The sequence below is a fragment of the Tripterygium wilfordii genome, chromosome 3 (genome assembly GCF_013401445.1).
Source record: "Tripterygium wilfordii isolate XIE 37 chromosome 3, ASM1340144v1, whole genome shotgun sequence".
Classification (NCBI taxonomy): Eukaryota; Viridiplantae; Streptophyta; class Magnoliopsida; order Celastrales; family Celastraceae; genus Tripterygium; species Tripterygium wilfordii.
Window position 1 is genome coordinate 12,773,677 of NC_052234.1, and position 27,518 is coordinate 12,801,194.

Consider the following 27,518-nt stretch of genomic DNA (forward strand, 5'->3'; position numbering starts at 1 on the left):
CCTTATTCGACGCCCCGGCCCATAAACTGCGATTTTTGCCATTCCTGAGGTCATCGTCCCGTCAAACGCTCTCTCTTCCCCGATCGCGATTACCGTCAAACAATTAGGCAATAAGCTCCTTAGGTGCAGTAATCTTATCGTTAAAACATCTTTCAGTCGTTTTACTTCTCTATGAATTTAATTTATTGTTTGAAGTTTGAACGCTATTTTTCTCGAGTGTCCTTGTTTGGGCTTATTAGGTTTCATCAATGGAAAATTAGGAGGTCTCAATTCCCGTTACAGATCCACATCCCATAGCATTGTGCTCTGATTAGACCTCTTCAAGCTGCAACCTTTGAACTGTAAGTTCTGGATTTCCAGCTTGAAATTACAATCTCGCTTCGGCTGTTTTTTTCTTTAGAAATTATTTATTTACCATTGATGCAATATGTAGCTCCCAGGCCAGAGTTTTCACAATTCTGGGAAGATGTTTGTAAATTCCCAACCAAAAGCTTTCATCCCCCTATTAATTGAGATGCCGCTCTCTTGTTCTTTGTGTTTTGCCTCCTTTTCCCCCTTGCACTAGTGAAAACGAATTCCTAATATTTTCCTGCAATAATGGCAGTGGAGGTCCTCTACTAGGCTCAAAAGGAAATTTCGCTGGGTCTAACACAGGAACATTTACTCTGACAGGTAACATTTACCTTGTTTGTTATTATAGAATCTTATATAAAATTACTACTGATGATTTTTTTCTTTGTTTATGATTTGGAAAGTATTCAATATAAATTTGCCTTGCCAATGTCGTGATACGTTTTCATATGGTAGAGATTCTCGTCTCTGTTAATGGTTTCCTAGCATATCAAAGAAATAAGCATCAAGGTAGTCAATAAAACAAATGAAAGATCATCAGGGCTGACGCCTGACAGGGCACAGCTTATATTAAGCACGCAATTAGAAGACAATTGAACATGTTTGAAGTTGTTTGGTCTCTTGTCTGTACTTTATTTTCTTCTACTCTGTTGTTGGATAACATTATCTTTGTGCCCCTAAATAAAATCTATCTTTCGCATAATAGAAAAAAACAAAGATAATGTTTGTTGCTTTTGCCTTTATTGCTTCTCATGCATGACTAATGTTCTTTTATAGGAGAGATTGATTCCCAATTGCTGTGAAATGATTCAAAACTAGAAAAAATAAAAAAATCTAGAACTTGATATGGATGGTATTTCCCAATAGTTTCGTCAATCTAACAAAGAACCTTTTTATACAGTTTATCTACATAATACACAGAGTCAACATGTTGACGAATGTAAGAGGAGTGAATATTCTAGCTTAGACTGGTCCAGATGGAAACTTTGACTAATGGAGTCCCTTTCCATTCCAAGACCATCTCATTCTCGTTCTGGCCTCCAATTCTCACTCCATATAAACTCTGAAATCTCTGCACCATTTCTGTTGTCTCTGCCAAAGTTTTTTGGTCCAATCTCCAACCATCCAACCCATTGACTGCTTCAATCTTGCAACTTTGATTTAATTCCTCCCACTTCTTCAGCCAAGCGTGAGAGGAGATATTAGGTGCCACAAAGAGACTTTCCATGGCCATTCTTGCTTCTCCAAGACAAGCTGGCAAAGTTGACTCCATTGCTTCTAATATTGCTTGGTAATGCACCATGTGACATTCAAAAAATGAACCAAAGCTTGGGTAATATTGTAATTTCTGACAAGCATCACCATCTCCCAAGGCTATGATTCCCTTGTTTTTGATATTGTTCTTCACGGAATTGGCTATCCATTCCTTAGCTGTCCTTAGAAATTCCTCAACAAGATTTCTACTTCTCACCCTCCCCATATGTGGAAGTCCCACCATGCAATTGAAGGCAAACCATTCACGCCTTCCTCCTCTCTTCCTTGTTTTCTTCAACTCACTCACCAAATCCTCAATTCCCATCTCCTCCACCTTCAATGTTAGGCCAAAAGATCTTGCGTGCTCGTAGAGACGCTTTTTTGTCTCCTCAAAATGCATCGAATAAGAAGCGTAAGTACAATTATCCTTTTCTTCCGACCATTTGATTGATGTTAATCTGAGAGTTTTTTGTTTTTGTGCTAGTACTTCAATCATGGGAGACCATTGAATTCCTTCTCCAATGTCAAAGTCCACTATGTGAATAGTCTCGGCATCCTCTGGCATAGCTTGAAGAATTACAGAATTTGCTGAAAAATGAGCAAATGTTCCATATGGAAAAATCTGGTAGAAGGCCTTGAATGCCACAGAGAAGTTCCTGCTGGATTCCTCTTGTAGATAATCTGGTTGGATTTCAATGTCTCTGGATAGATTGAATGTGACCCGCTCTAATGTTGTTCCGTAAAGGCTAACTTTCTGGCTTAGACATCCCATAATGACCTCTGCAAGGTCTCTCTGTTTTCTCTCAATGGCCTCTCCATAGGCCTTGAGAAGATGATAAATTGTCAATGGGATTTCTAATTCCATGTCTTCACCTGGCAAGTTCAAGAATGTTTGAGTTGTTGTTGCATCCATCAAATTTTCATTGGATTTAATTGATGGACTTGGACTCCCAATATCTTCGTTAGACAGCTCAGGCGAAGAAAAACATGCTCTGCTTTCATTCAGATATTCATAAATACTTAGGATTTCATCACCTGAATTGTGATCAAAACCCTCCAAGTCCGTCCAGAAGTTCTCCATCTCTACTTGTAATTCATCGTCGCAACCTGAAAATTGGAGCAAATCATTTGATAGCATTGATGGGAAACAAGGGATTGAAGAAGTCTCAGAGGATTCCTCTGTAGGATTTAGTGAAGAGAAGTCTGAAAACCCATCAATATGGATATCCATGTTGAAGATATGGTGATCTCCGACTTGATGAAGAGTTGGTGTACTGAAACTATAGAATGGTTGAAGAAGTTCTGGTTGGATCATCTTTTGATGATTAATCTACGGCTAGCTAGGAGACTCTGTGTAGATAGTTGATGATGAATTTCAATCATAAGAAGTATATATATAGAAACGTGATAGAGACCTATATATAGAATAAAATAGTGTAATAATTATGAATATATGATGGAGACTACCAATCATTGTCGCTCTTTTTCAACAGAGTTTTATTTCTGTTGAGTTCCCGGTTGTGTTTTCTTTACTTTCTTGGCAACTTTCATGTATATCTATAGTAAAATACTTTCTATTATATGTTAATCAGAGGATTAAATATGTGTTGTGCCTGTAGGTAGGTTGTCTCAATGCAATTAGTCCTCATTGTCAAAAAGTTTTGTTTTAATCATTTGGGGAATTAAATAACTATCCACACCATCTCGATTGGCTTCCCCTCTGTTTCTTAGAAATTATTAAACACCAATGATTAATGTATTAAGTTGAGCTAGCTGTGCTGTTTTTTTTCTTGATGATCTGAATTATTTACGTCAAGATTGAGTTTAAGACGGAATTCCTTGTAGTCATCAATATATTTTCTCTATGATTACGCTTAATGACGATTCATATTAAATAATGGGGAATTCATCTTATCCAATCTTTTACCCCTCAAGGGGGAGCAGTAAAAATGTTAAAACAAATGATTGAATAAGGTTGGAAGCAGAGAGTTTGACGCAACAGCTACCTGTAGAAAATTTTCCTGTTGAAACTTTTTTTGTCCTTTAATGTTCGACAATTTTCCTGATGGAGAAATGCTATATGTTTTAATATATAAACCTTCATTCATGTTGTAATCAACAGTGCTGCTAGTGATATTGGAGATTGAAGATTTAGAACCTGCGTCAAACTTTGACTATAGCTTATCCTGTATCAAATCAGCATCGTTTATGTGTATATAGCTGACGGGAACCTTTGACAGGTATGTTTAACCATTCTGTATACAATTGTTTTTCTGATTTATCCCGTGTGGGGATTTAGTTGGAAGACAACTTTTGGTTGTATAAACAACATTAATGAATTTAATTAAGTTGGATCAAGCTTGCCTTTCATATATCTTCCAACCCTCTCTGTCTTTTGTATTGTTTTATATCTATCTCTCTCTCTCTCTCTCTCTCTCTCTCTCTCTCTAAACATATATATATATATATATATATATATACACACTTTGACCAATCTAGCTATATGCTTTCATAATGTATATGAGAATGATCATGATTGAAATATGTGCATAAAGATTTCGAATATTTTAATCATTTTTAAACATTTGCTTGAAAAGACACCAGAAAAGATGGAAATTTTGAGTGGAAACATATCTAATTAAGCCATGTAATGTTAGAGAAGAGGATATTCATTGCATTAATATTTCTTTTTCTTTAGGATCGATCTCGTGTCCCTATTGAAATGCATATGTGGAAGGAGATAGTCTAATGTTATTTATAACATTGTGGGGTTGGAAGATTAGTCACCCAGGTTTCTTTCAGGAAACATTTTTATATGTGACAGATTCGTATCTCTGCATGTTTTCTAAATTCTAATATAACTGTCACATGAACACGCATCACAATATCAGTACAATATTTTGGTCAGTAAATAACCTTATCGTCATTACCAAAAGACTGGTGATATTTAGAATTCTAATAGCAATGGCAAAGGTGCAAAACAAAAATATGGTCAGAATTATTTTTTAAAAGCAATGTCTAGATATTAACCTTTTGAATCTTTTCCCTCGTCCATTCTGGATATCTCTTTGATTCGTTCATAAAATTAATGGTAATTGTATGTTTATGTACATATATTGTAACCTCTTATTAGACAATTAAGTTGGATTAGTATATATAATCTAAATTTAAAAAAAGAGACCATAGATATTAATGTACTTCTATCGCCTTAGCCTTTGCTATGCCTCGTCTTCCCTTCTTCGGGCTAGGCACCTAAGAGCAGATTCTTTTCATGTGCAGCAGCATAGTCTTGGGTTTAATCTAAAAATCCATTCACATCGATAGGGGGCAGGGTACTAAATCAGGTACTATTGGTAAATCACAACACATTATACTATTCACATTTAATTTTATGTTAAATTCATGTGAATAATCAGGATGTAGCTAATTATATGTCAAGTGATGCTATGTTTTGGCACTTTTTGCCTGAGTAGTGTAGTAGTTTTTTAAACTCATACCTGTTGTTACAGTAAATTGTTGTATTTTTGAAGCATATATATTTTATCAAGTAGATTAATTAGGAAGGAAGTTTGGCTTGAATCTTGACCTTTGTTTCACAGAAACTGCCAGGAAGAAGTATTGGTCTGCAGGGAATTTGCTGGCATGACCGGTAAATTCGTCTTATCATGAGTCAGGAAATTGTTCACCAATATTTCATTAAGACAAGAAAGCTGAGTGCCTTAAGCGATAATGACTTTGAAGCAGTTCCGAAGGCTTTCTATCAAATCTTCCTTACGGAATGTTTGCTCATTTTACAGCGAATTTTGCTATCCTTCAAGCCAAGCCTCACAATGCTGAGGTCTTGCACGTAGTATCGATATTGGAGATGGGTTGCGATGGTCTTCAATGATAAGTGCTCTTGCTTAACAGGAAAAGATGCTAAATCAAAGAGTGGCCTTAAAATTAACTTCAATAAAGTGGAAGGAGGAGGATTGTGTACAGGGGAGGGGAGTTATGAGGAGACGAAGATGAGACTTCACTATTACGCGAATTCTTTGGGCATTAAGTTGAAGGTGCAGGAAATTGAGTAGCAGGACTTGGTGAGTGAAATAAAGAGAATGAAAAAGAGAGGTGGAAACAGAGAGTTTCTGGCCTTCAATTGCTTGTGGTCTTTTTCCCCCATTTGGGGAGAAGAAGAAGTAAATTTGTTGAGTTTGTTAGCGTGGCAAGGGGTTTGTTAGCCAAACATACTACTAAGTACTAACAATGTCATAACTATTGGTGATGGAGAGATGCATGCGAGAAATCAAAGAATTGTCTTGGATTTGGTTCATTCTTTGATGGTTACATGGAGCATTACCGAGCTTTGATGGAGTCAATAGAATGCAACTTCACGGCCTGTCTATTTGTGGCACCTTTTGTATCTTCTGTTGATTGGAATCAAACGTGGGAGCAAAGAAAGGAAGGTAATTATTGTGACTTCAAATATGGCTTGAAAGGGATTGGATTGAGCAATGAATGTTTATTGGAAGCCAAAGAGCTTGTGAGAGAAGTAAAGAGTCTGTACGGGGTGAGGATTGATGGTGAGAATGTTAATGCGATGGTTTTGGAGTGGAAATGAACTCCATTAGTTAGAAGAGTTCCTGGCTTTCTGCATGGATATCATAAACACACTCTTGAGAAGAAAAGAAGACAGAACAAAAATCAGAAGATATTTTCACTTACTTTAGCGTTGGCTTACTTGTTCGTGTAATTAAGCCAACGATGGTGTTGGCATGGTGTTAAGGTCTAGCATGCTCTCCCAATAGGGTTCAGTCATCTCTGGAAACGTTGTCTCGCACATGAATTTTTCTTGTTTGGCATAAGCACTTTGTAGGCTTCAATCTTCTCTCGAAACATGATCTCACACATGGATTTTTCTTATTTGGCATATGCAGTTTGTGGGCTAATACGTATGGGCAATGATTTACGCATGGGGTCCCATCGGGTAAAAAAAAAAACGAGACTGGATTTGTTAATGACGAACCACATCCTATGCTTGCTGTGTGTTCTTTAGACAGCATGTGTTATTCTCTTGTTTGTGCCTTTTTGGACGTGTTGACTAATCTTGGCTATTCCCAAAATTTTGGTTGTGAACCTGAGGTTCAGTTATTATGAGCCACCAGAGTTATGTATGGACCACCAGACGGTCATCCTGTTGGGTTCCATGCCTTCCAAGAGTTGGTATAAAGAAGACTTTGAATTTTCCACAAATTCAGTCGTGGCTTGTATATATTGGCAAAACAGACTTTGAAATAAAAGGAGAACAAAAAAGTCTGCTGGTTCCTCTGCCACTTAAATTAGCCAACCGATGAATTGTCAATAGCATTGCATTCTCCTCTCAACTTCCTATTGACCTTTCTTCCATTACCACTTCAGATTCCTCTACGCGTTTTCATAATTTGTTCATTTTTATATTATAGTTTGTTCTATCTTCTGCTAGACTCCTCAGAAATCTAATGGCCATGACAGTATTTTTGGCTTTCTTTATCTTGTATGTTCCTTTTGTTTCTCAAGCTCAAAACACTAATTTCATCTTCGATGGATTCAATCAAAGTGAGAGACAACTTATCCTTGGGGAGGCTTCCGTTTTCGAGCCTAATGGCGCACTTAGGCTCACAAACAGTTCACAAAATGTTATAGGCCATGCATTCTATTACCAACCTATACAAATGCTTGATAGAACGTCTCATAATTCTTCAAATGCTTCCTCTTTCAGCACATCATTTGTTTTCGCAATAAAATCCCCCAATTCTGACTCCGGTGGTCATGGCCTCGCCTTCACCTTGTCGCCCTCGCCAGAGTTTCCTGGTGCTCAGGCTGGGCATTATTTTGGCATCTTCAATTCTACGAACGATGGAAACGCTTGGAACCATGTGACCGACACCAAAGTGTGTGTGTGTACTTACCCCAAGTGTAGGGTATCGTCAAGTAATAAACCGGTGAGTCCGGTATCGATCCACGAGGAAGCAATGCAAATTTGAAGTGAATGATATGCAAATGACTAGCTAACACTAATAAACACAATGAATATCAAATAAAAGCAAGTAAAAGAAATGGGCCGAATGACTCGGTAGCATGAGCGATTTTGTAATCAAAGTAAGCACAAATTGGATTTAAAACAATTAATTAAAAACCTAGTCTCTAGTCCGTCCCGGTGGCTACTCGGTTCTCATACTCAAGGTATCATTGCAAACACACACAACCATACACAATGCATTGTGTGATACTATCAATCATGCATATGCAAAGAGAATTGGGATATAAGACTTCAATTCATACATGTAGGCCATCGGGTCTCTTAATCTACGATGAACGCAAAGGGATAAGCACCTAATATTATGGATTAATGTTCCCCCTTGGGGCTCGGCTTAGCTAACACCCTAGTTTCACACTCAAAGATCAATTAACCATAACTCTCCCATGCACATTCCTAAATTAACCCAAAACCCCATCATCAATACACATAATTAATAGCTATGCAATGAAAAAAACTCAATTAATTAAGGAAATCATGCAATGGGTTTAACAATTCTCAATCGAACACATTAGATGCAATCCCTAGACTAGACAATCCAAGAATACAATCAAATATGTCATTCCCATAGATCCAATCACACAACTATCACGAAATTAAAAGAGAGAAATCGAAGCTACGATTCTTTGAGCATACCTTGAGTAATCGAAACCTTGCACCCACCGTTCGGGACTAGAAACTAGAGAGGGAACTTAGCCACTCATTATAATGAGAATAAACATCAATTTTATAGATAAAAACCAATGTTTACAATCAAGATCACAAGAACTAAGTAAAACCCTAGAGAGAGAAAGAGAGAAAAACTATGGAGGCTAGATGTTGTGTGAGATGAATTATAGAAGGAAGACCCAATCTTAGGGTTTTCTCCTCTTTTTACAATAGAAATTACCTATCTACCCTTATAAAGTCGTTCCCCATTGGTTACAAGCATGAGTTACCCCAAATACCCTTAAAATTCTAGTGCAGAAAAATTACAGTTCCGCGATAGGTGTCCGGACAGGTGTCCGGACACTTCATGCGTCCATCAACTTTGAAGCCTCTGCCTCAATTTGTGAAGAAAGCGTCCGGACGGCACTTGAGGTGTCCGGACGCTCACTGTCCGGACAGGTGTCCGGACACCTGCTGAATCCCAGCTTCTTCTTTCAGCTCCAAAGGTGATCAATTCAGTCATTTACGCCCGATTTCCTGCAAAACCAACGGGAAACATGTATAAGAGTAAAATTACTTTATTTTAACACAAATGCATTACTATAAGCACTAGGACCTCCTAATTAGATGATATTAGGACCTCAAACTAGAGGTCCGATCACCATGTCTTCGCTGTGGAATTTGACACGGTTAATGGGTTCGATGGGGGCTCGGATTCTAGAGGAAACCATGTTGGAATCAACATCAACGGCATGATTTCGAATGGATCAGAACCGAGTTCTTACTACATCCGCAATGACCTCAACTCAGTGAGAGAGGAGATTTGGTTGCAAGGTCCTCCTACTCAGGCTTGGATAGAGTATGATGGTCTGACTAAAATCGTGAATGTAACAATATCTGTATTAGGAAGACAAAAACCAGTGGCACCTCTCATGTCCTATCCTGTTGATTTAACTCCTATTGTTAAAGAGAGCATGTACATTGGCTTCTCTGCCTCCACAGGGACAGGGGAGCAAGTCAGCTCCCATTACATCTTGGGATGGAGTTTTGCATCGAATTCTGTCATGGCTCCACCAATCAATATTTATATACTTCCTGTGCTACCAATTGAGACAAATTCCTCTGCATACAATCCCTCTACCATTATACTTATATCGGTTTTCTCTAGCGTCGCTGTACTTGTGTCCGCATCGGGGCCTTTTGTAGTATACAAAAGAAGGATGCAGGATGAGAGTCTCGAAGAGTGGGAATTGGATTGTCCTCGCAGGTTCAGATACGGAGATCTGTACAGAGCAACCAAGGGCTTCAAAGACAGTGAGAGGGTTGGAGTTGGCGGATTCGGCGTAGTTTACAAAGGAGTGTTACCCACTAATGGTACTGAACTTGCTGTTAAGAAGATTAGTCGTAATTCCTTTCAAGGGTTGAGAGAATTCGCAGCAGAGATTGAAAGTTTGGGGAGATTAAGGCACAAGAACTTGGTCAATCTTCAGGGTTGGTGTAAGAAAAAAAATGATCTTCTTATAGTGTACGAGTACATTCCAAATGGAAGCCTTGATTTCCTCCTCTTCAAGCGCAAAAATGGCCTTGTTTTGAGTTGGGAACAAAGATTCAACATCCTCAAAGGCATTGCTGCAGGGTTGCTGTATTTACATGAAGAATGGGAGCAGGTTGTGATTCATCGAGACGTGAAGTCAAGTAATGTACTCATAGATGCTGATATGAATGCTCGATTAGGTGATTTCGGTCTTGCTAGATTGTATGATCATGGTGCCTTGTTACAGACTACTAATGTTGTAGGCACAATTGGGTATATTGCTCCTGAATTTGCTTGGACCGGAAAGCCTTCTACAAGATCAGATGTGTTTGCATATGGGGTTTTGCTTCTTGAAGTGGCTACTGGTAGAAGGCCTATTGATTCAAGTACATTCATATTGGTGGATTGGGTGATGGAGTGCCGACAACTAGGTCAAATTCTGGATGTGGTGGATCCGCAGCTTGAGTCGCATTATCCGGTTGAAGAGATGGAGTTGGTTTTGAGGTTGGGGCTGCTTTGTTCTCATAGTAGAGCAGAAGATAGGCCTACCATGAGGCAAATCACTCAAATTCTTAACGGGGATGACAATCTTCTAGAGGCTATCAACTCTGGCTCAATGGACTCCAGATCAATGACCTCAAGATACATAGAAGCAGTTCCTTCTGAGATGACTGGTGCAACACATCGCTCATCTTCTTTTGCCATATCAACTACTTCTATAGATGCAGGCAGATAGCAGAAGAGTCCAAGTGAATTTTAAAATTTTCTTATCGTCGTAGATAATGCATTTTCCTTTCCTCTTTAGTGGTCTTGGTCAGTACATGATCATATTATGGGATTGGCTCCAATTAGAGGCAATTAAACTTACTGACAGGAGTCTTTTATTGTCATTCCAATTCTAGTTCCAGTTCTCATGAACTTACTAAAATAGAACTTGCAAGGATAAAAAGCCTACATGTAGAAGACCTTCTATTGTTCATTTATTACAAATACCAGTTGTCTAACTTTAATTTGACTTCTGAAACTTTCAAGACTTGAAGCTCAACCCTGCCATAAGTCTATGATACTTATCATATGCAAAATTCTATGGCTATCTAAAAACTTAGGCCTCATGTTAACAATTTCTTTTTCCACGAATTAATTGTGTGGGGCAACAGATAGCCATAGGCATCTTCCTCATGAGTACTGACTACTTACACCGCATAGAATAATGCCTACAGGAGCCTTGGTGGTTATGCTATTAAATTCAACCAATATTGTTTCTTTGCTGTCTTAGTAGATAAGAAAGAATACAAGGCACTGTGAATTAGGTGTAGGGTACGTTTCACAAGTCATATGGCATGATTTCCTAGAATCCGAATTTAAGGGATGAAAAGGGAAAAACAAAGCATAACATAATTGGCTCAACAAACCACCCATTGGAGGATGCGTTGAAGTAAAAGGAGTTTTAGGAGACGAGGAAGGCACCTCATCAGTACAAATGCTCCCCATGGGCAAAAACAGCGGACAAAGAGAAATCCAGAAGATCAACTCACAGCCACATTACAGTGATACATAAGCCCACCCTGGGATTCCCCAACAGAGTCTTCTACCAGAACTATAACGTTTCAATTAAAAAAAACTGACCATATGCAACTAACCTTTTTCTCAGACAGAACCTGAATCTCTCATGAAACCATAACTTTTCCAATCATCCCCTGGGTCCAAACAACAGTCTCCTTGAGCTGTTCATCCTCAGACTGCAGGCACTCACCCAGGAAATCAATATAAATTGCGCGGTCTTTGAGAAGTATCCTAATGTTTGGGCCAAGTGCATCTGCAAGATCACCCATCACTGCAACTGCAGCTTTTGTCACACTCTCATCCCTGGAAAAGCATGAAAATAGGACCATAAGATAGAGAGAAACTAACATGCAACTAGCATAATCATAAAGAAACAAGGAGGTAAGAGAATACCTCTGATTGTCTCTGATAGTCGAGTCTATGGACTGCAAGATATGAGGAGCATGCTGCAACATTACCTCAGAATTCCCATTCTTGAATCCCTGAAGAATACCAGAATAGGCTTCAAAGATGCTACGTCTGAGCTGGTTGATATAATCCATCAACTCATCATCACTGGTGTCCATTTGGTCACATATGGTTGCAGCCTGCTTCATCATTTCAACTGTAACATGTACATACTTCTCAAAGTGTTCTCCTATGGCAAGAGCAATATCCCCAAATAAAGAGAATATGGGAGGCTTGACGGATCGATTTAGTTCACCACTTTGGAGATCATTGACAAGGAGGCCCATGATCCCATCACAAAATGGCAGAATCTTGTCATCTAGGGCACGGCAAATGTCACCAATCACCCCAACCGTAATGGCACAAACCTGGTACTCCTCAAAATTTTGCAATCCCATCTGTAAATATTTGTAAAACTCTGACATATACTTCTCAAACTCTGACCCGGTGGCATAAGCCAATGCACCAATAGCAAGCATTGCTTCCTCATGCACAGTGGAGCTCCGACAACCAAACACACCGAGAAACAACATCATGATCTCATCAGCAGCCTGGAGAATATTGGATTTTGTAGCATCATTACTGCTAAGCTTCTGAATAATAACCTGTAGAACACCACAGAGAGAAGCTTGCAGGTCTCCCTGCTTCTCCCTATCATCCGAAGATACAATCTGAAGTTTTACTGTCTGCCCCAACCTATCCATGATGACTCGGAGCAACTGTGCTACTATACCAGCTGTTTCAGCAATATTGGAGCATCTCACAACTTCATTCAATGTTTCATAGGCAGATGACCTAAGTTTAGAATCACTGCAATCTGTGCGATCAGCAGTTTCTAGCAGACGAGCAATGATGCCTTGCAGGCATGGAGTGAGAAGAGAGGAGCTATCAGCATCTTCATAACCCTGGGCAAGGTAATATATTGCCCCACAAACCTTCTCAGCAACATTGGGAGCATCCCTAATACTCTCCAACAACACTGACAGAAGCTGTGGGAGGCTTGCAGGGGAAATTACAGAGAACCCACTAGCTGGACTGTGCAAGAACTCAAAAATACGACTGAGAGTCCAAGCAGTTGTATCCTTGACATGATTATTTGCATCCCTCATTGCATTAAGAAGAAACTCCAAGCCTGCATTTACCAGAGGGGACAGCTTTTCAACAGTTGGGCCCTCAAGGATCGAGCCAAATGCATATGTAGCTGCCTCACGACAATGCCAATCTGGCTTTGATATGTTAGCCTCAACAAATGGCATTACCAGGGGCACAATATCATCCCCAACAGTTCTAGCAACAAGACCCAGACATGTCCCACCTGCCATGGATATATTCCAGTTGCTATCATCCTGGTCTTGATCTTCTTCCTGCTTCAGCAAAGTTTCCAACAACATAGGAACTAGGGATGGCAAAGCCTTCTCTATAAAGTGGGAATGAGAAGGTCCAGAATCCTCACCATCAGCATCTATCTCTTCATCACATATGGAACTCCAGAATTCAATTGCTTGGAGAGCAACACTCTCTTCATCTCCTTTCACGACATTTGATGTTAGCTCAAAGAGGGTCTGCATGTAAGGTTCAAGCACTTCGTAATATGTAGATGCGATTGAAACAAGACATTCAAAAGCGGACTGTCTGATCTCTGCCTCCTTGGCCATGGCTGTTTCACAGACCATTTTCATGATGTAGTTCCTCTCCATCTCATTTTCAAAGTTAGTCTGTGCAAATTCCAGAGCATTGTATAAAGCTTTTGTTGCAGCCAGACGAACTTCAGGACTGTGCTCAGCAGAGTTCATGCCTTGAACAACCGCTGTAAGAACATGATTCACTTCATCTTGCACGAGGTCCTGATGTGATATCTCCTCACAGACATATCCAAGGGTTTCCAAGGTTGATTGTTTCAATGCTGCAGAATTATCTTGCCGCGTCATATTGGTAAGCAGTGATCCAATGAGTTCTGGCCATTGCTTCCGAGGAATCTCAATTGAAGCAACTTTGGCAATTACTTGCGCAGAAGTATGTCTAGCCTCTGGAACAGATGATCCTAAAGTACTCAAAAGCAAGTTTTTAATCTGAGACTTTATTGAAATATCAATCGCCATCCATTGCTGAACAAGATGTTCCTTTCTAATAGCATCTCTTGCATCTAAGGAATTTTTTAGTACAATGCCAGCCAATCTACGAGATTCATTAGGTTTGTCACTGTTCGCAAGCTCAACTGACAAGGACAAAAGATAAAAAGGCAAGTTTTGCTCTTGGAATTGCTTAAGAGAATATTCTGCCTCATTCCGGACTCTAGCATCAGCTGATTGTGCAGCCAAAAGAAATTGAGTGATCTCCATGGCCATCTTCGTCCAAACTGCAATGCCTAATATATATGCACAAAAAAAATTTAAAAACAGAATATATATATATATATGTATATGTATATGATAATTGATACATAAAGAAATAATTAACTAACATGTTGAACAGAGAAACAAATCAATCCATGAAATTTATGTCTACATGCTACAACACAATATGCAATCTTAACCAATACGCACGTTGTGGAAGTTACACCCTACGCATGGCAAGGCAAAAATATACATGACTAATAAAAAAAATTCATTAAGATTAAAACCAAATGGTTCAATGACCTCAGAACACAAACAGCATGAACAGAATTGTTTCATCAGTTGATAATGATACAAATATGCAACTCAAAAATATGATAAAATTGATAGCATCATGTAATTTCCAGTTGTAATCGTTGCAAAAGTTGCACCCCCCTTGTTTCTCCTTTAATAAATATATTTTTGCTTCTTAAACTGATAAAAAAAATGCAGCAAATGCTTTCTGAAACTTGCCAATTTTATTCAACACAGGTTATTGATCCTAACCCCTCAACCACTAGACATTTCATCAAGTGCAAGAAGTCGACCAACAGATTTGACACACTCATAAACAAGCAGAAAATTCCAAAAGTTGCAAAAAATTACCGAAGCAGAGAATAGCAGCTAAAAACCCTCGATACCCTCTCCAAAGCTATATTCAGTAACCAGAGAACACCAGAACAATTCATTGGTGGATATTGAGAGCATAATAAAGATATGTAGACTCATAGCAATAAACAAAAATCTACCTGACATAAATCCAACCGATGCACCAGATAAAGCCCTCATACATTTAAACCGACATAAAACACATAGATCTACTCTTTCATCGGAAATAAAAAGGTCTAGTTACGGATTAGGAGCATGAATTACCTTGTATTCGGAACGAAACAACACGATAGACCCGAGAAGGAAGAGAAATCAAGTAGGGTTTGTCTCTCTAAAATCGAAAACGCGGTTTCTCTCGCTAAAGCTCCCTCTCTCGTCAGTCGACGACTCTGAGCAAAACTACGAGAGATCAAGAGTCAAAAATAGGGATTAGCGCTGAGAGGCTTGAATCGCATATGTCCTTTCGACTAATATATAAAAATAAATTTTCGAATGCTTAGAAGAAGCGGGAGGTGGGGGGCTCTATATGGAAAACTAAAACCAACGGGCAGAAAGGGTTTCAGGCTGCCCACGCTGCCCGGAATCACGGCCCCCTAAAACCCTAGAGTTTTGAAATTTCCCACGTGTGGACAGTGGACACAACCAACGGGTCATGGGTATGGATATGATTGGTGGGTACCAAATATCTTTTTTTTAAAAGAAAAAAAAAAACGAGAGCGTAAAACCTTTTTTTTTTGTCATATATATTATTTTATTACTTAAAAAAAAGTTACATGGTGGAGCCGTAGATGTCCAAACGGCAAACACCTTGCATTTTTGTTAGTTGTAAAAATTATCAGATCGGTTTGGTATAAGGTAATTATGTAATTTATAAAAATGGGATCAGCTTCAAACACTTCAAACACTTTTTGAAAGACGAAAAATCACGTGAGTCGTAAATTCAGAATATGAACAATACCTCACCTCTTAAGTAGATTAGAGGAGTCGTGGAGACACCATGTTGTATATATAGATGGAATAACCGAACAAATGTTAGGAATGATATTGTGCATCTTACATAGTTTTCATTAATGATTAGATGGTGATGATGATAACCCTAATAAAATATTAACATTAGAGGGGGGAAAAAAGGAGGAGTTTTGCATTATGATTATGAAAGAACTGTATATATATGCATCATCTATAATTAATTACACCTCTGAAGTGCTTTTTGGTTGATGAGGGATGTTTGTCTGGTTTGGCAGAAGCAACAACATTAGGTGAGCCTCGCCGCACAGGGCTCTTTATACCACAGACCTTGTGTTTCATGCGCCAAGGAAACAAGATTTCAAGGCCACAACCCTTGTGTGAAGAAGAGTATGAGTTTGAAACAACTACTTTCTCAGGATAACTGCATAAATGGGGCAGCGTTGTTAGTGCAGTTGATGCAGCCAATGCAGTGGCATCAGGAAGAAACCTCTCCATCATGAAATTTGGGGATGGACTGTGACTAAGGTTTAAACTCTCTAAATTTGACCCATTTAAACCATGATCATCCTCTGCTCTCTGCGCAATGTCTATTGCCTCTGTCAACGAAAACGTGTCCATGGCATCGGAGAAAGCAACATCCTCCACATCGGCCTCACAACCCTCGTTTTGATCATCAACACTATATGCTTCAGTTCTTGATGGATGCCATCTGCAAGGAGGGAGCTTCGGACGAGGTGTTTCACAATCAGGGTTATTGCTTCTCTCCATGTCGACCTTGGGCTTGCCCGGAGCTTGTTCCCAACAGAATGGAATCCTCTCACTTGTGTCCTGCATTGCGCTTACCTGTGCACGGATAGTGTAAGGTTCTTCGTCAGCATGACCGCCAGGACGCCTAGTTGATAAGAGTGGCAAGTTGAAGTCTAGCTTTTTCCGTCCATGTGCATCCATTGCCTGCTTCTTCTTTTGCTACTATTTCTGATAGAAAACCTGCACAGAACTAGGAAGAAAGGAAAAGCAAGAGAACTGCAGGTGGTTGAGAGGCACGTATTATCACAAAGCAGTTGATTCTATGGGTATCTCGTGCAAATCATTAAAACCCTTCCTACTTTAGAGCAGTCAGTCACAGGTGAAGTAGAAAAAAAGACAACTCTCTCTCTCTTATAGATAAAACACTGATGTTTCTGTAAATCAGTACGTGTCTTATATTTGTCTTTTGTAAAATAAGAAGAACCTTCATGTCTCTCATAGAGGAAAATTGTGAAGCTTGTAATACACTTTAAATACACAATGCTCAAAGTAATATGATACATTATTGTACACCATGTTGCAAAAGTTGTACACTGTAGATCTCTAAATAGGACAGATATTATAACAATCTGCCATTTCGTATATGTTCCTCCAGAATCAGGGGCTTCACGGCTATTTCAACCCATTTCGCAAAAATGGAATGTCAGGGCAATCACAACAGGAGCAGACTGCACTGTTTGTATTGTAACTGATCCCCATGTATAGATAATAATACAGATATTTACAAGTTAACTTGCTCTCTAACTTTCCCCTAATTCAAACCCAACTCTTCTTTCTTCCCAACATTCCTTCTCTGCTGCAGGCCACAGCAGATCTGCATTTGAATGTTCCTAGTCTGGGAATTATCGGAAAAGAGGATTGCGCCCCCCACAAATATTGGCCTCTCTCATCCCAAAAAAATTAAAAATAAAAAAAAAGGAAGATAAGAGCAGCAACAATCCAGTTGCCCATGTAATGAAATGAAGATATAGCAGAACTACAAATGTCTACCCCTCACTTGTTTTATTCCTCAATATGCTCCCTTACTTTATTATAGGTATCATGAGTATCAGCATGGCTGGGTTCGAGACAGAGAGCTGCTTCACAGTCTCGAATGGTAGAGACATGATCACCCATTGATTCATGAAATGCTCCTCGAAGATGCAGTAGCTGAAAGTCCGGCCTGAAAGCTATGGCTCTTGTTAGCTCTGCTATGGCTTCAGATTCTTTATGGTCATCCATTAAAACTGGTAGGGGGCACAATTTTTATGTCAGTATTCTGAACATGCATTTACCAATATGTGCTCATACACACACAAAATGACAAACTGCATGCCAATTCAGGTTCTCAAATGAAAACCATAGCCCTGACTGTTTTGTTGTTCCACCTAACTACATTTTTTGACACAGAAGAAAAAGAAAATTTACACCCAATTCTCAATTTTCTTTTCCGCTACAATATGAGTGCCTGCCCCTAATTTCACCCCAAGTCAAAGCATTATCCGTTGGAATGCCAGTTTCTTACTCCATGAAAATGTCAGTAAAGCAGTCGCAAACAAAGACCATGGTTCTTTTCAGGAAAAATTGGTTTCGGATCCAACTTACTAGCTAACTGGATAACCGGATATAAGCAATTGATTTGACTAAGCAAATATATACTCGTGAAAAGATGACCCAAATGCTATTTTTTTTTTCCAAATATCAAGACATGCCAATCATCTTTGAAGAAGTTTGATCCAACTGGCATAGCTAAAAAGCTCAAAATGGTTACAGCAAAAATCTAGAATGAATCACAAACATATTTTAGATGCTCATTCTGCCAGAACAAAATTTTACGATATCGAAGGTGAATGGAAGTTAAATCCAACAGATAGGCTAAAAAAGAAACAATATCAGAATCATTAAACAGAAAAATGCCAAGAAAAAATATATAACAGGAAAAAATGAACCACCCAAACAGAGTATTATTCAATAATTTAGGGGGCTCATTTTACATATGTCACATTTAGCTCATAAACAATCAAGTCCATACACGTTGGCATATTTTATAGAATTGCACTAAGAAACATGAATTGACAATCACAACCTTACTACCTATTTGATGTCCGCAAAAGCAATCAGAAACTGGGAGAATCAAATAAATTAAGTTGACTGTGTTTCTATAACACTCACAACTATAGGACGGTAGAAATCAAAGAAATGCAGGCAAAAAATCCAGGTCAAGCACTGGAACAGGTCTGCACTAATCAGTTTCATTATATGCACACTAAATTGTAGTATATCCCATTTCAAGACTGCGTTATAGGCTTTATAGCAAATAAATGTATAGAGAGGAAAATAAAATAAAGAGAAACAATCGTGACTAAGATATAACAATAACAGGTGCAATCGATAACCAGGATTCACCAAATTAGGATCTCCCCGTCATCCATTGTCACTCAAGAGTCAAGACTCAAGAGGCAATCACAGGTGGTGGAAGGAAGCAAGTACTCACATGAAAAAGATAGAATCTCATGCATGAAATGAAATGCCCAAGCTTCATTGTTGAGAAGCAAAAAAGAAAAAAATAACTTTGATGAGAATAACTTTCCTCCATGAGAAAATAATTTCAGAGGTTCTACAAGAAAACGGGATTAAAGATAAGGGGAAAAGTAAGACTGGCCCATGAATTTCCAGTCAAATTGAACTTCAGTACTGGAAATGCGAATGGTTTTCATTTTGTGGCAGACTCAAGTTTCTGAGCTCAGCTTAGAAGGGGCAAATGGAAAGGAAATGCCTAACTATAAGTCATTTGATTTTCAGAGTTGAGAATTACTGATCTCCCTTAACTTGAGCAGCATAATGAGGGACCTCATTGTCAGCATATAATTACGTTGTTAAGAAATGGTTCCAAGTACGAACAAATTGCAATAGAAAAACTAGGATGTAGGCGGTGAAACTTACCAGCTGCTCTGTATTTATAAGGGTACGTCCTCATCGGATCTAGTTGTATCACCCTATTAAGGTCACTCTTTGCCATGTCACCGTCGCAGTACTCTGAACGTTTCTCATAAGCTGAGGCATTGTTCCAGGCTTTCTCTATCAGTTTTGTCATCTCCTCGTATGCAGCTTTCCGCTGATTTTTTAGAAGATATACACGAGCCAGACCCTGATGTGCACGTGTATGCTTGATATTGAGTGCATTCATGTAGCAGTCAGTAGCAAGATCCAACTTATTACAATCAGCATAAACAGCCCCAAGATTATTCAGTGCCTGCAAAATAAAGTAACACCACTAAATAAACAATATTCTAAGGCCATTAATAAGTACATTTCAACTGCTTCAAACATAGAACTCACTTGTCCTTTTCGGAGGCCATCTGAAGGACATCTGAGAGCTTCCTCTAGAAGTTGGACAACATCAGTTGAAGACTCACCACCAACATTTGAATCTGCTAAAGCATAGGCTTTGAGGAAAAAAGCTTCAAATGATCTCTGGATAGAGATGGATTCTTCAGCTTTAGCTAGAGCTTCTTCACGATGGCCAGTGTCATACAAAATCCAACCTTCATACACAAGCCTTTCATGCTCGGAAGTAGAACAATTTCTTGCCAAACGCAGACTACGCATTGCTGCCTTCTGACAATTTAGCCTGTAGCATTCAAGAGGGTGAATTTTCATCAATTTGTGCAGAAGAGATTGTATAGAAGGGCCCATCAATTCATGCAGACAATTAAAGCAGCTTCTAATGCAACTATCGAGAAAGTCCATTTAGACTCCGATTGTACAATTGCAACACAAATTTTGAGATACAAATAGACATTTTCCAATTCCTAGCTAGTAAGAAGTTGAGCAGTGTGGACAGAGTGCCTCTCGATTGAATAGAAATCAGAACCGGGGAAACAAACCAAACAATAATTACATAAATAACCAAAGCTTCAAAACGGAGATCTCACATGCCAGCATATAATGCAGACAGAAGAGCGGTAAACCATCTAACAATCAAAGATCTTTCGTGAAATGGATAATGAAGTAATAACGAATAATGCATTAAAAGCTTGATCTTCTCATGGCATCATTGAAAAGTATTATTTGCCTTCAGAATGTCCATGCTTCAGACAGATTGCACTGTAAAGATGTTAATCTAGAACTCTACTGCATAAACAAAAAAGATGAACAACACGATATTCAAGCTAAATTCACCAATGGTGTTGATCTTTTAGAGCTTCTAATAAGATGGCAAATGGAAGGCAGAATCAGTATTACAGCTATAAAAGACTACAACTTAGGTATACATACCGTAGAAGGAGGAGAGATTGTCGAAACCGTAAGAGGCTCTTCCCAGGGTCATGTGTTAACATATGATGCACAACAGCTAGTGAGCCTATGTCATCAACAGAGGACCACCTATCATACAGCTGCATCCAGCAGTCAGCCCGACTCCATTGCTGAATAAGAGGGCTGAGAAGTTCTACCAAGTGGTCACCTTGCATCTTCCGGTGAAACATCATGTAGTTTGGGTCCAGAGTCAGGAGTGCCTGGACATCTCTAAGGGCGCCTTCATAATCCTCTAAGGCAATTGAGATCCAAGCCCGTAATTCAAGACAATCCGGAGACACCTTAAAACCAATTATTTTATTGATTTCTGATATTGCAGCTCCAATCTTATTCTCCCCAACCAAGGCAACAGCCCTGTACTTGTATGGATAAGAAAGGGTTGGATCCAATTCTGTTGCAGTGTTCAAATCTGCCACCCTCTCCTTCCCAATACAATATAAAGAACGTTCCTGATACATCCACCCAACGGGTGTATAATCAGAAATGAGCGAATTCATCAGCTTGTATGCCGTATACTTGTGACCACGATTGTACTTGGCCCTTGCCACTCCCACTTGTGAGTATACATGACCTACTTCAACAGCTGCCTCAAACCAATTCTGGGCATCTTTATACTCCTTCCTTTCAAGGAACACGATCCCTAACTGATGATAGGCTAGTTGTTTTTCCCAAGCTTCAGTTGCACACTCCAGCAACCTCTCCAAAAGCATCACAGTGGTGTTTGATTTCAGCTCTTCCTCCAGAGCAATCTGACTTAAAAAATAATACAACAAAAAGGAAGCGTGCCCAACTAGATCCAGTCTCTCCTTACCTTCTGAAGTACAAAACAACTTCGCCACTTTAGGATTATGCATCAAACTAGGCAGCTCTCTCAAGAACACCTGCAAGCAAGCGGCTACTAGAAGATAAGCCCTCTCTTCTAATCCATACTCAATTAGCAACATTGCATCCTCCATGTTACAAACCAATGATGCCAAATGAGCATCGCAAGCAGCTTTCATTTCATCACAACAAAACTTGTTTGCCAATGACAGAAGCTCTAAAACAAGCCGTATATCAAAAGAACCTAATCTTTTAGTCTTGCTAAATATCTCAGCAGCTCTCATCCCCTCAACCGAAATCCCATTCTGAGTGAAATTTATCTTCTCCCTCCGTGATTCTGTGAAGTCACCATACAACATTGCCTTAAAAGGTCTCGAAAGAGAAGCGATATTGTATCTCACGCACCTTACCTCCTGATCTCCAATACAAAACGACATATCACCCTCCTCCTCCGAAGTTGAGCACTCCTCTCCTTCCATCATTGTATCGTCATCAATATCCTCTCTAGGATTCCTGGTACATATACAGGGGTCATTAATGGACTCCGGGTCGTACCCAGATACCAAAGTGGCCTTAGGACATTCAAGATTTCTTCCGTGACAATCCATGGAAGATGTGCCAATCAGCTCATCCTCTCTCCTTTCGAACCGTAACCACGCCGCGAGCACTACCTTCGCGTGCACGTCAACTGCATGCTGCCTCGCGGACCTGAGGCTCCTCCTTAAGAGTTTCGGATCCGATAATCCCCGAAACACCGCGTATTGCTCAATATACAAACCCGATTTCTCAAACTGCGGGCAACTCTCGATCCGGCGATACAAGTCTGCGAGGGTCTCGACAAAATCAACGAACTTGAGGCAGGGCTCGATCTGTGGCTCGATCTGGTCAATCTCCGGAAGGCCAAACGGGAGGAGGCTCTTGGTCACGACATTAACTGTGGTGTGACCATTTGGAGCTTGGCAGGTTCCATTCGATTTCGATCGAACAGAATTAACTCTAAGATGATCTTGCAAATGGTGAAGAAGCTTGTCGCCTACTCCCCCACCACCTCCACCTGGAGCCGGAGGGGGTGGACCGGTTGGATTGATAGCGTAAACCTGGGTACCTTTACACCCATCTATAAGCTTCAAGCTACGCATTGAAGTGAATATATTATGCTGCATCCTGCTCTCTCTACCTCTTCCTATATAATCTAACGGTACAAAACTCAACGAGCGGAAACTAGGAAAAAATGAAAACAACAGAGAGAGATCTGGATGTATAAAGAATTGGGTATCGGAGATTACCTTATAGCCTGCAAGCCCGTATGGTGGATGCAGGCTAATGGCAAGACAGAACACGAAAAGAATTCCCAACTTTTCTTTGCTTTTCTTGTTGCTGTAGATTTTCCAGGAAAAAAAGGAACGAATTTGGGAGAGGAATGGATGATGATGGGCAATGGGATTAGGTGGTCTATGCCAACCAGATTGTTGATGTGGGGATGGCCGTTGAAACGGCCACTATCTTCGGCTCTCTCCCTCTCCTCTTTCTCTCTGTATATTTTTGTACTGATGTACTATTTTTATTTGTGTTTGTATGTGTGCTTCCCCTTTCCAGTTAAGCTGAGGGGAGTTTCTCTCGTCTCTCTCTGTTTTATATATGTGGATTTGATTGTAATCTAAAAGGAGTAAACAGAGACGGAGGAGAGAGAGGAAGGCGTTGAACTCGGGCCGCCTGTCTTTCACGCCATGAAAAGACGAGGCAGGCGCTCGGAGCATCCTTCCCCATTGAATGCGGGGGGGGCCCACAGGACAAGATTTGTGGAACACACGCCACAACACCGCATCCAAGGGTCACGATTGACGAAGAAGGCTGTAAATTTTTTTAATGGGCCTCCACAATCCATGTTTGGGCCATAACTATGGGTCCAAATTAGATAAGCCTACTTTAGAGTTTAGGCTATTTCATAGATAAAATAATAACTTAGTGATCTTGGTAGGCCCTACAAAACTCGATCCCCATGACTTGCAATCAGAGATTATTATTATTTTTTTAATAATTTCTGACTCATCTTTTACATGTATACGGGCATACGCGGGTGAAGGGGGGCAAAGAATGAGAAATATTAAGGAAAAAAAAAAGGAGAAAACAAGAGCATGTTCGTGAGAATTATTTGGTTGTAAGTTAGGGAAGCATAGATATGTGCAGTGCAGGCCACCTCGAGAGGCACATTATGCGAACATGCAAATTCTGGATCTCTGGAACATTATTAGTATTCATTTTGTGAATCGGAGTGATGGGTAACAAATATTAAAGAACACGTATCCGACATTAGGACAGCTCAGATTGTTCTGTACTAGGCACGGATCGTACACTATATTGTTTATATAGCAATTTGATGATTGCAATCCTTGGGCATTAATATTTATATAGGGGTTTTTATATTTTTGGGCCGAATTCAATGGACTACTAACCCAAGCCCAATACATGCAAGACAGGAAAGGTTTTTCTGAGGCCCAAAAAAGCCCGGACAGACCAAAAGACCATTATGTTTAGGCTTTGAAAGAGTTGGCCCAGACTAAGTCAAAACTGCTCTTACCGACCTCCTGTCAGCCCTAAAAGGCCCAGTCCCAAATAAGCCCATAGGAATCCAAAAGACAGGCCCAGTCCAGGTCCAACTCCTTTCAGGTTTCGATACAATGATCAACTTTGTGGTCAACTCCTTTCCAATCCAAGTCCAAGCCCAAGAATCTTCGATTATTTTATGTAGAATATGACTGACAAGAAGATGCCTACCCTCCGAATTTTTTAAGGGAAGAAAATGCGAATGAAGGTGACTTGATAGATGACACTACAATTGACTTAAACTTTCTTTATTGTAATTCCATTGATTATGTGTAATTAATTAGTACGTAATTGTGAATGACCTTATTTGCGCTGAATATTAGTAATACTTAATTATCTCAAGCATGACTTTGTGGAATCTTTTATATCACTTTTATGCTTAGTTGGGCCAAGGCCCATTAGTTTGGCGGCATTCTTATGAATCCATGGCAATTTGATGGCAAATTCACTAATTAAAGTTAATTAAAAAAACAATATTACATTTGACATACTGTTTTAAACTTCTAGAGATAGATAGTGACATTCTCGTTTGTGAATAATTAAACTGGTTCATGAACGTAGATATTCAACCTGCACTACCCCTTCAATATTACTACACGCATAAATGTATATTCCCGAGAGCAATGTGTTGTTAAATCACTTGAGGATAGTCTACCTGGTTATTTCTCCGGATTTGAAGTGTAAAGAATATTGTCTGAAATCAGGAGTTTGATTTTAAACTAACGCAACTATTTCAAATGGTTTGCATGGAGCATCGGTCAAACTAACCTATTGGGTGAGTTTGCGCGTGCCTAACAATCTCATGTTTAGACTTTGGACTTAATGGTTGTCCAAAGAGCAGACCAATATATTGTTACATTAATCAATTCATTAGTGTCTAATCTTCATTCATTAAAATAGATATAACTATTAATTAACGTGTCCAATTTGAGTCTTACTTGCAACTCCAATGGTTGAATTGTTTTGGAAGGACGGTTTCTTCACTCTTTCAGGGAATTTCTTAAAACTTGATTAGGCAAGATGTTTTATTTTTCAAATTAATTAAGTGATAAGCAAGCTGGTGGGGCTGATTTATATTTCTAAATGGAGCAAGCTGACAATAAATTTAAATTATTTTTGTGATGACCATGGATGACATTGCCTCTGACCCAATTGCAGAATAATACCCAAAAGATGATATGTATTATATGTGCAATAAAATACAAGAATTAACAAAGAAGTAGCTAGAACCTTTATAAAAAAAAAGTAGCTAGAAAATGAAAAAGAAATTAGATTAGAGAATGAATCAAAATACAAAAGGAATTGGACAATCTAAAAATAGGTAAGATGTTAACATTATGTGGGAACCCACAAGGTGTAGGAAAAGGAGACAATTTATACCTTTGACGTTAATTAAATAATTTTAATTATGCTTTTCAACGATGCTTATGTGTTGAATTGAAGACTACCTATTATTTATATGTTTGAAGGAAGAAATTATTTTTCTATGTCCTAATTATTCCTTTGTTAGTGTTTATGTAGAGTATATGTGTATATTGCAAACACAAACAAGATAAAAGATGACAACAATACAGCTATGTAACTAAACTTATTCAACGAACCTTATGTACAATATATAAAGAAGAAAATAAACAAAAAAAAAATTATGAGGAGAAAAGAAAAGAAAAGAGGAGGACTGTCTTACAGAGTTACAGGCTCAACAAAAAGACTAAATCCGAAAAATAAAAATGGTGTTGAATGATTGAATGATCAAAATATTATTCTACTTAATATGAGAAAGAAAATCACAATAAAAAAAAATCCCCTTGTGAGGTGGATTTGGGGGCTCCGCAATTCCCTAGAGTCTACAATTAATATCTAATGGTGAAGAAAAAGTCATATAAATTTTAAAAATGAAAAAACAAAAATGTGGTGTGATGTGGCACGTCTTAAGCCATTGGATTCCAATTGTAGACTCTACAATTTGAAACTAATTGCGGAGCCCCTTAATCCTTGTGAGGCTGGTTGTCATGCGGTGATTGGTGGGACTAGTATTATATGCATGAAGTGCATGCATGCGTGGACCTTCAGGAAAACAGCAGTCTATCAACTATATTCTATGCCCATCCTTCTCTCATATTAATTAGTAAAATTTCATGGCATGTTAGTATCCCCCATTTAATTTCATAGTCTAAGATGAGAAATACAACTTGACCTAAAGAACAAAATCAAAATAAAATACAAAAATTGGCTCGTAGCCGGGAAACTTCTTTGAAACTTGAAAAGCTGCTACAATCGACATGTAAGCATGGCATGCATGACTACCATGTTTATGATACATTAGTTAATTGGGTTATATATATATATATATACATGCATAAAATATTGGTATTATTTTAGCTTTGGAGTATCAATTAATAATGAATATTAAATCTGACATAGTGACCACCCGAGTTACACAAGAAGACAGACATCCTCATCCTCAATTCTCATTTCTCAACTGAGAGTAGATCCGCATTAATAGGTTCACGTATTCTCATGCAAATATAATATATTATATGAAATGACAAGAAAAATAGCACAAAAAGGTACTGTTGAGAGTTGACTTCACAACTCACAAGCTCTGGGTGTTGGAGCGATTCTTTTCTCACCAAACAAACACTTTTTTTGGATTTATGTTCGTGCCTGCCTGCCTAGCTAGCTAGCTTTCGGAGAAGTTGGGGCTGGGAGATTTAACTACTTTGTTCTCGTGCAATTTCTTTGATGTAAATTTTATCAAGGAATTGAATTGGGTTTCTTTCTCATCATCTTGAGATGGGGGTGCGATTGTCATAGCCCATATTGGGATATATATATATTAGTTAATCTTGTTTTTGGAGTGCGAATTTCCATTGACTGGGTTGTGGCCATTAATTGACCAACGCTTGTGAATCAAAGACCCAGTCCAAACACACATAATCTCAACATGTTTACTTATTCATTTAATTACACTTGATGTTCACACATGCTAGTTTGCATGTGTTCATCTATAATGCATCTTTGAAGATACTATGCGTGATTTTAAGTCATCTTTGTTTGACTATGGTGGAGATTGGAGCAAATAAAAGTATATATATATAATATACACACACAGACACATGTGTGTACACATGTAAAAGAGATCAAAAGTTAAGAGAGCAAGATATATGGGATCTTCTCTTCTCATGTC

At 38.9% G+C, this 27,518-nt stretch overlaps 5 protein-coding genes across 10 annotated transcripts; 1 reads left to right on the forward strand and 4 right to left on the reverse strand.

Moving 5' to 3' along the window:
* Positions 1–29: 29 nt before the first annotated feature.
* On the forward strand, positions 30–10,852 carry LOC119989409 (probable L-type lectin-domain containing receptor kinase VI.1). 4 transcript variants are annotated; one of them, XM_038834914.1, is made up of 5 exons: positions 30–341; positions 605–672; positions 3,728–3,845; positions 5,205–7,499; positions 8,959–10,852. In XM_038834914.1, exons 4-5 carry the CDS (start codon positions 7,083–7,085, stop codon positions 10,576–10,578), a joined length of 2,037 nt encoding a protein of 678 aa, XP_038690842.1. In that variant the 5' UTR covers positions 30–341; positions 605–672; positions 3,728–3,845; positions 5,205–7,082; the 3' UTR covers positions 10,579–10,852. The 4 variants fall into 4 exon arrangements, 1 of the variants encoding a protein (XP_038690842.1); XR_005465813.1 differs by lacking the exon at positions 8,959–10,852 and adding an exon at positions 4,885–4,949 and having other exon boundaries at positions 32–341; positions 5,205–7,077; XR_005465814.1 differs by lacking the exon at positions 8,959–10,852 and adding an exon at positions 4,888–4,949 and having other exon boundaries at positions 32–341; positions 5,205–7,077.
* LOC119989400 (protein NODULATION SIGNALING PATHWAY 2-like) lies at positions 1,253–3,710 on the reverse strand. Its single transcript, XM_038834902.1, has one exon. The coding sequence runs from the start codon at positions 2,918–2,920 to the stop codon at positions 1,310–1,312; it is 1,611 nt and encodes a 536-aa protein (XP_038690830.1). The 5' UTR covers positions 2,921–3,710; the 3' UTR covers positions 1,253–1,309.
* Positions 10,853–11,217: 365 nt separating the features above from the next.
* On the reverse strand, positions 11,218–15,342 carry LOC119989394 (importin subunit beta-1-like). Its single transcript, XM_038834889.1, has 3 exons — positions 15,098–15,342; positions 11,799–14,217; positions 11,218–11,708 (listed from the first exon to the last, which is right to left on the reverse strand). The coding sequence occupies exons 2-3, from the start codon at positions 14,195–14,197 to the stop codon at positions 11,510–11,512; spliced, it is 2,598 nt and encodes an 865-aa protein (XP_038690817.1). The 5' UTR covers positions 14,198–14,217; positions 15,098–15,342; the 3' UTR covers positions 11,218–11,509.
* A 623-nt stretch (positions 15,343–15,965) lies between these two features.
* Positions 15,966–16,925, reverse strand: LOC119990519. Its single transcript, XM_038836484.1, has one exon. It carries the CDS (start codon positions 16,748–16,750, stop codon positions 16,010–16,012), a length of 741 nt encoding a protein of 246 aa, XP_038692412.1. The 5' UTR covers positions 16,751–16,925; the 3' UTR covers positions 15,966–16,009.
* A 158-nt stretch (positions 16,926–17,083) lies between these two features.
* Positions 17,084–23,463, reverse strand: LOC119990504 (ethylene-overproduction protein 1). 3 transcript variants are annotated; one of them, XM_038836464.1, is made up of 5 exons: positions 23,014–23,463; positions 20,867–22,910; positions 19,928–20,219; positions 19,532–19,841; positions 17,084–17,835 (listed from the first exon to the last, which is right to left on the reverse strand). In XM_038836464.1, exons 2-5 carry the CDS (start codon positions 22,888–22,890, stop codon positions 17,612–17,614), a joined length of 2,850 nt encoding a protein of 949 aa, XP_038692392.1. In that variant the 5' UTR covers positions 22,891–22,910; positions 23,014–23,463; the 3' UTR covers positions 17,084–17,611. The 3 variants fall into 3 exon arrangements, with proteins under 3 accessions (XP_038692392.1, XP_038692401.1, XP_038692384.1); XM_038836473.1 differs by having other exon boundaries at positions 20,867–22,919; XM_038836456.1 differs by having other exon boundaries at positions 20,867–23,463.
* Between the last annotated feature and the right edge of the window lie 4,055 nt (positions 23,464–27,518).

Coding starts and splice junctions, on each gene's coding strand:
- LOC119989400 (XM_038834902.1), bottom strand. CDS start 2,920: ATGATCCAACCAGAACTTCTTCAACCATTCTATAGTTTCAGTACACCA.
- LOC119989394 (XM_038834889.1), bottom strand. CDS start 14,197: ATGGCCATGGAGATCACTCAATTTCTTTTGGCTGCACAATCAGCTGAT. Junction 11,709..11,798: donor ACTATCAGAGACAATCAGAG/GTATTCTCTTAC, acceptor ATGCTTTTCCAG/GGATGAGAGTGTGACAAAAG.
- LOC119990519 (XM_038836484.1), bottom strand. CDS start 16,750: ATGGATGCACATGGACGGAAAAAGCTAGACTTCAACTTGCCACTCTTA.
- LOC119989409 (XM_038834914.1), top strand. CDS start 7,083: ATGGCCATGACAGTATTTTTGGCTTTCTTTATCTTGTATGTTCCTTTT. Junction 7,500..8,958: donor ATGGAAACGCTTGGAACCAT/GTGACCGACACC, acceptor ACCTCAAACTAG/AGGTCCGATCACCATGTCTT.
- LOC119990504 (XM_038836464.1), bottom strand. CDS start 22,890: ATGCAGCATAATATATTCACTTCAATGCGTAGCTTGAAGCTTATAGAT. Junction 20,220..20,866: donor CAATCTCTCCTCCTTCTACG/GTATGTATACCT, acceptor TGAATGCTACAG/GCTAAATTGTCAGAAGGCAG. Junction 17,836..19,531: donor TTATAAATACAGAGCAGCTG/GTAAGTTTCACC, acceptor GCCCCCTACCAG/TTTTAATGGATGACCATAAA.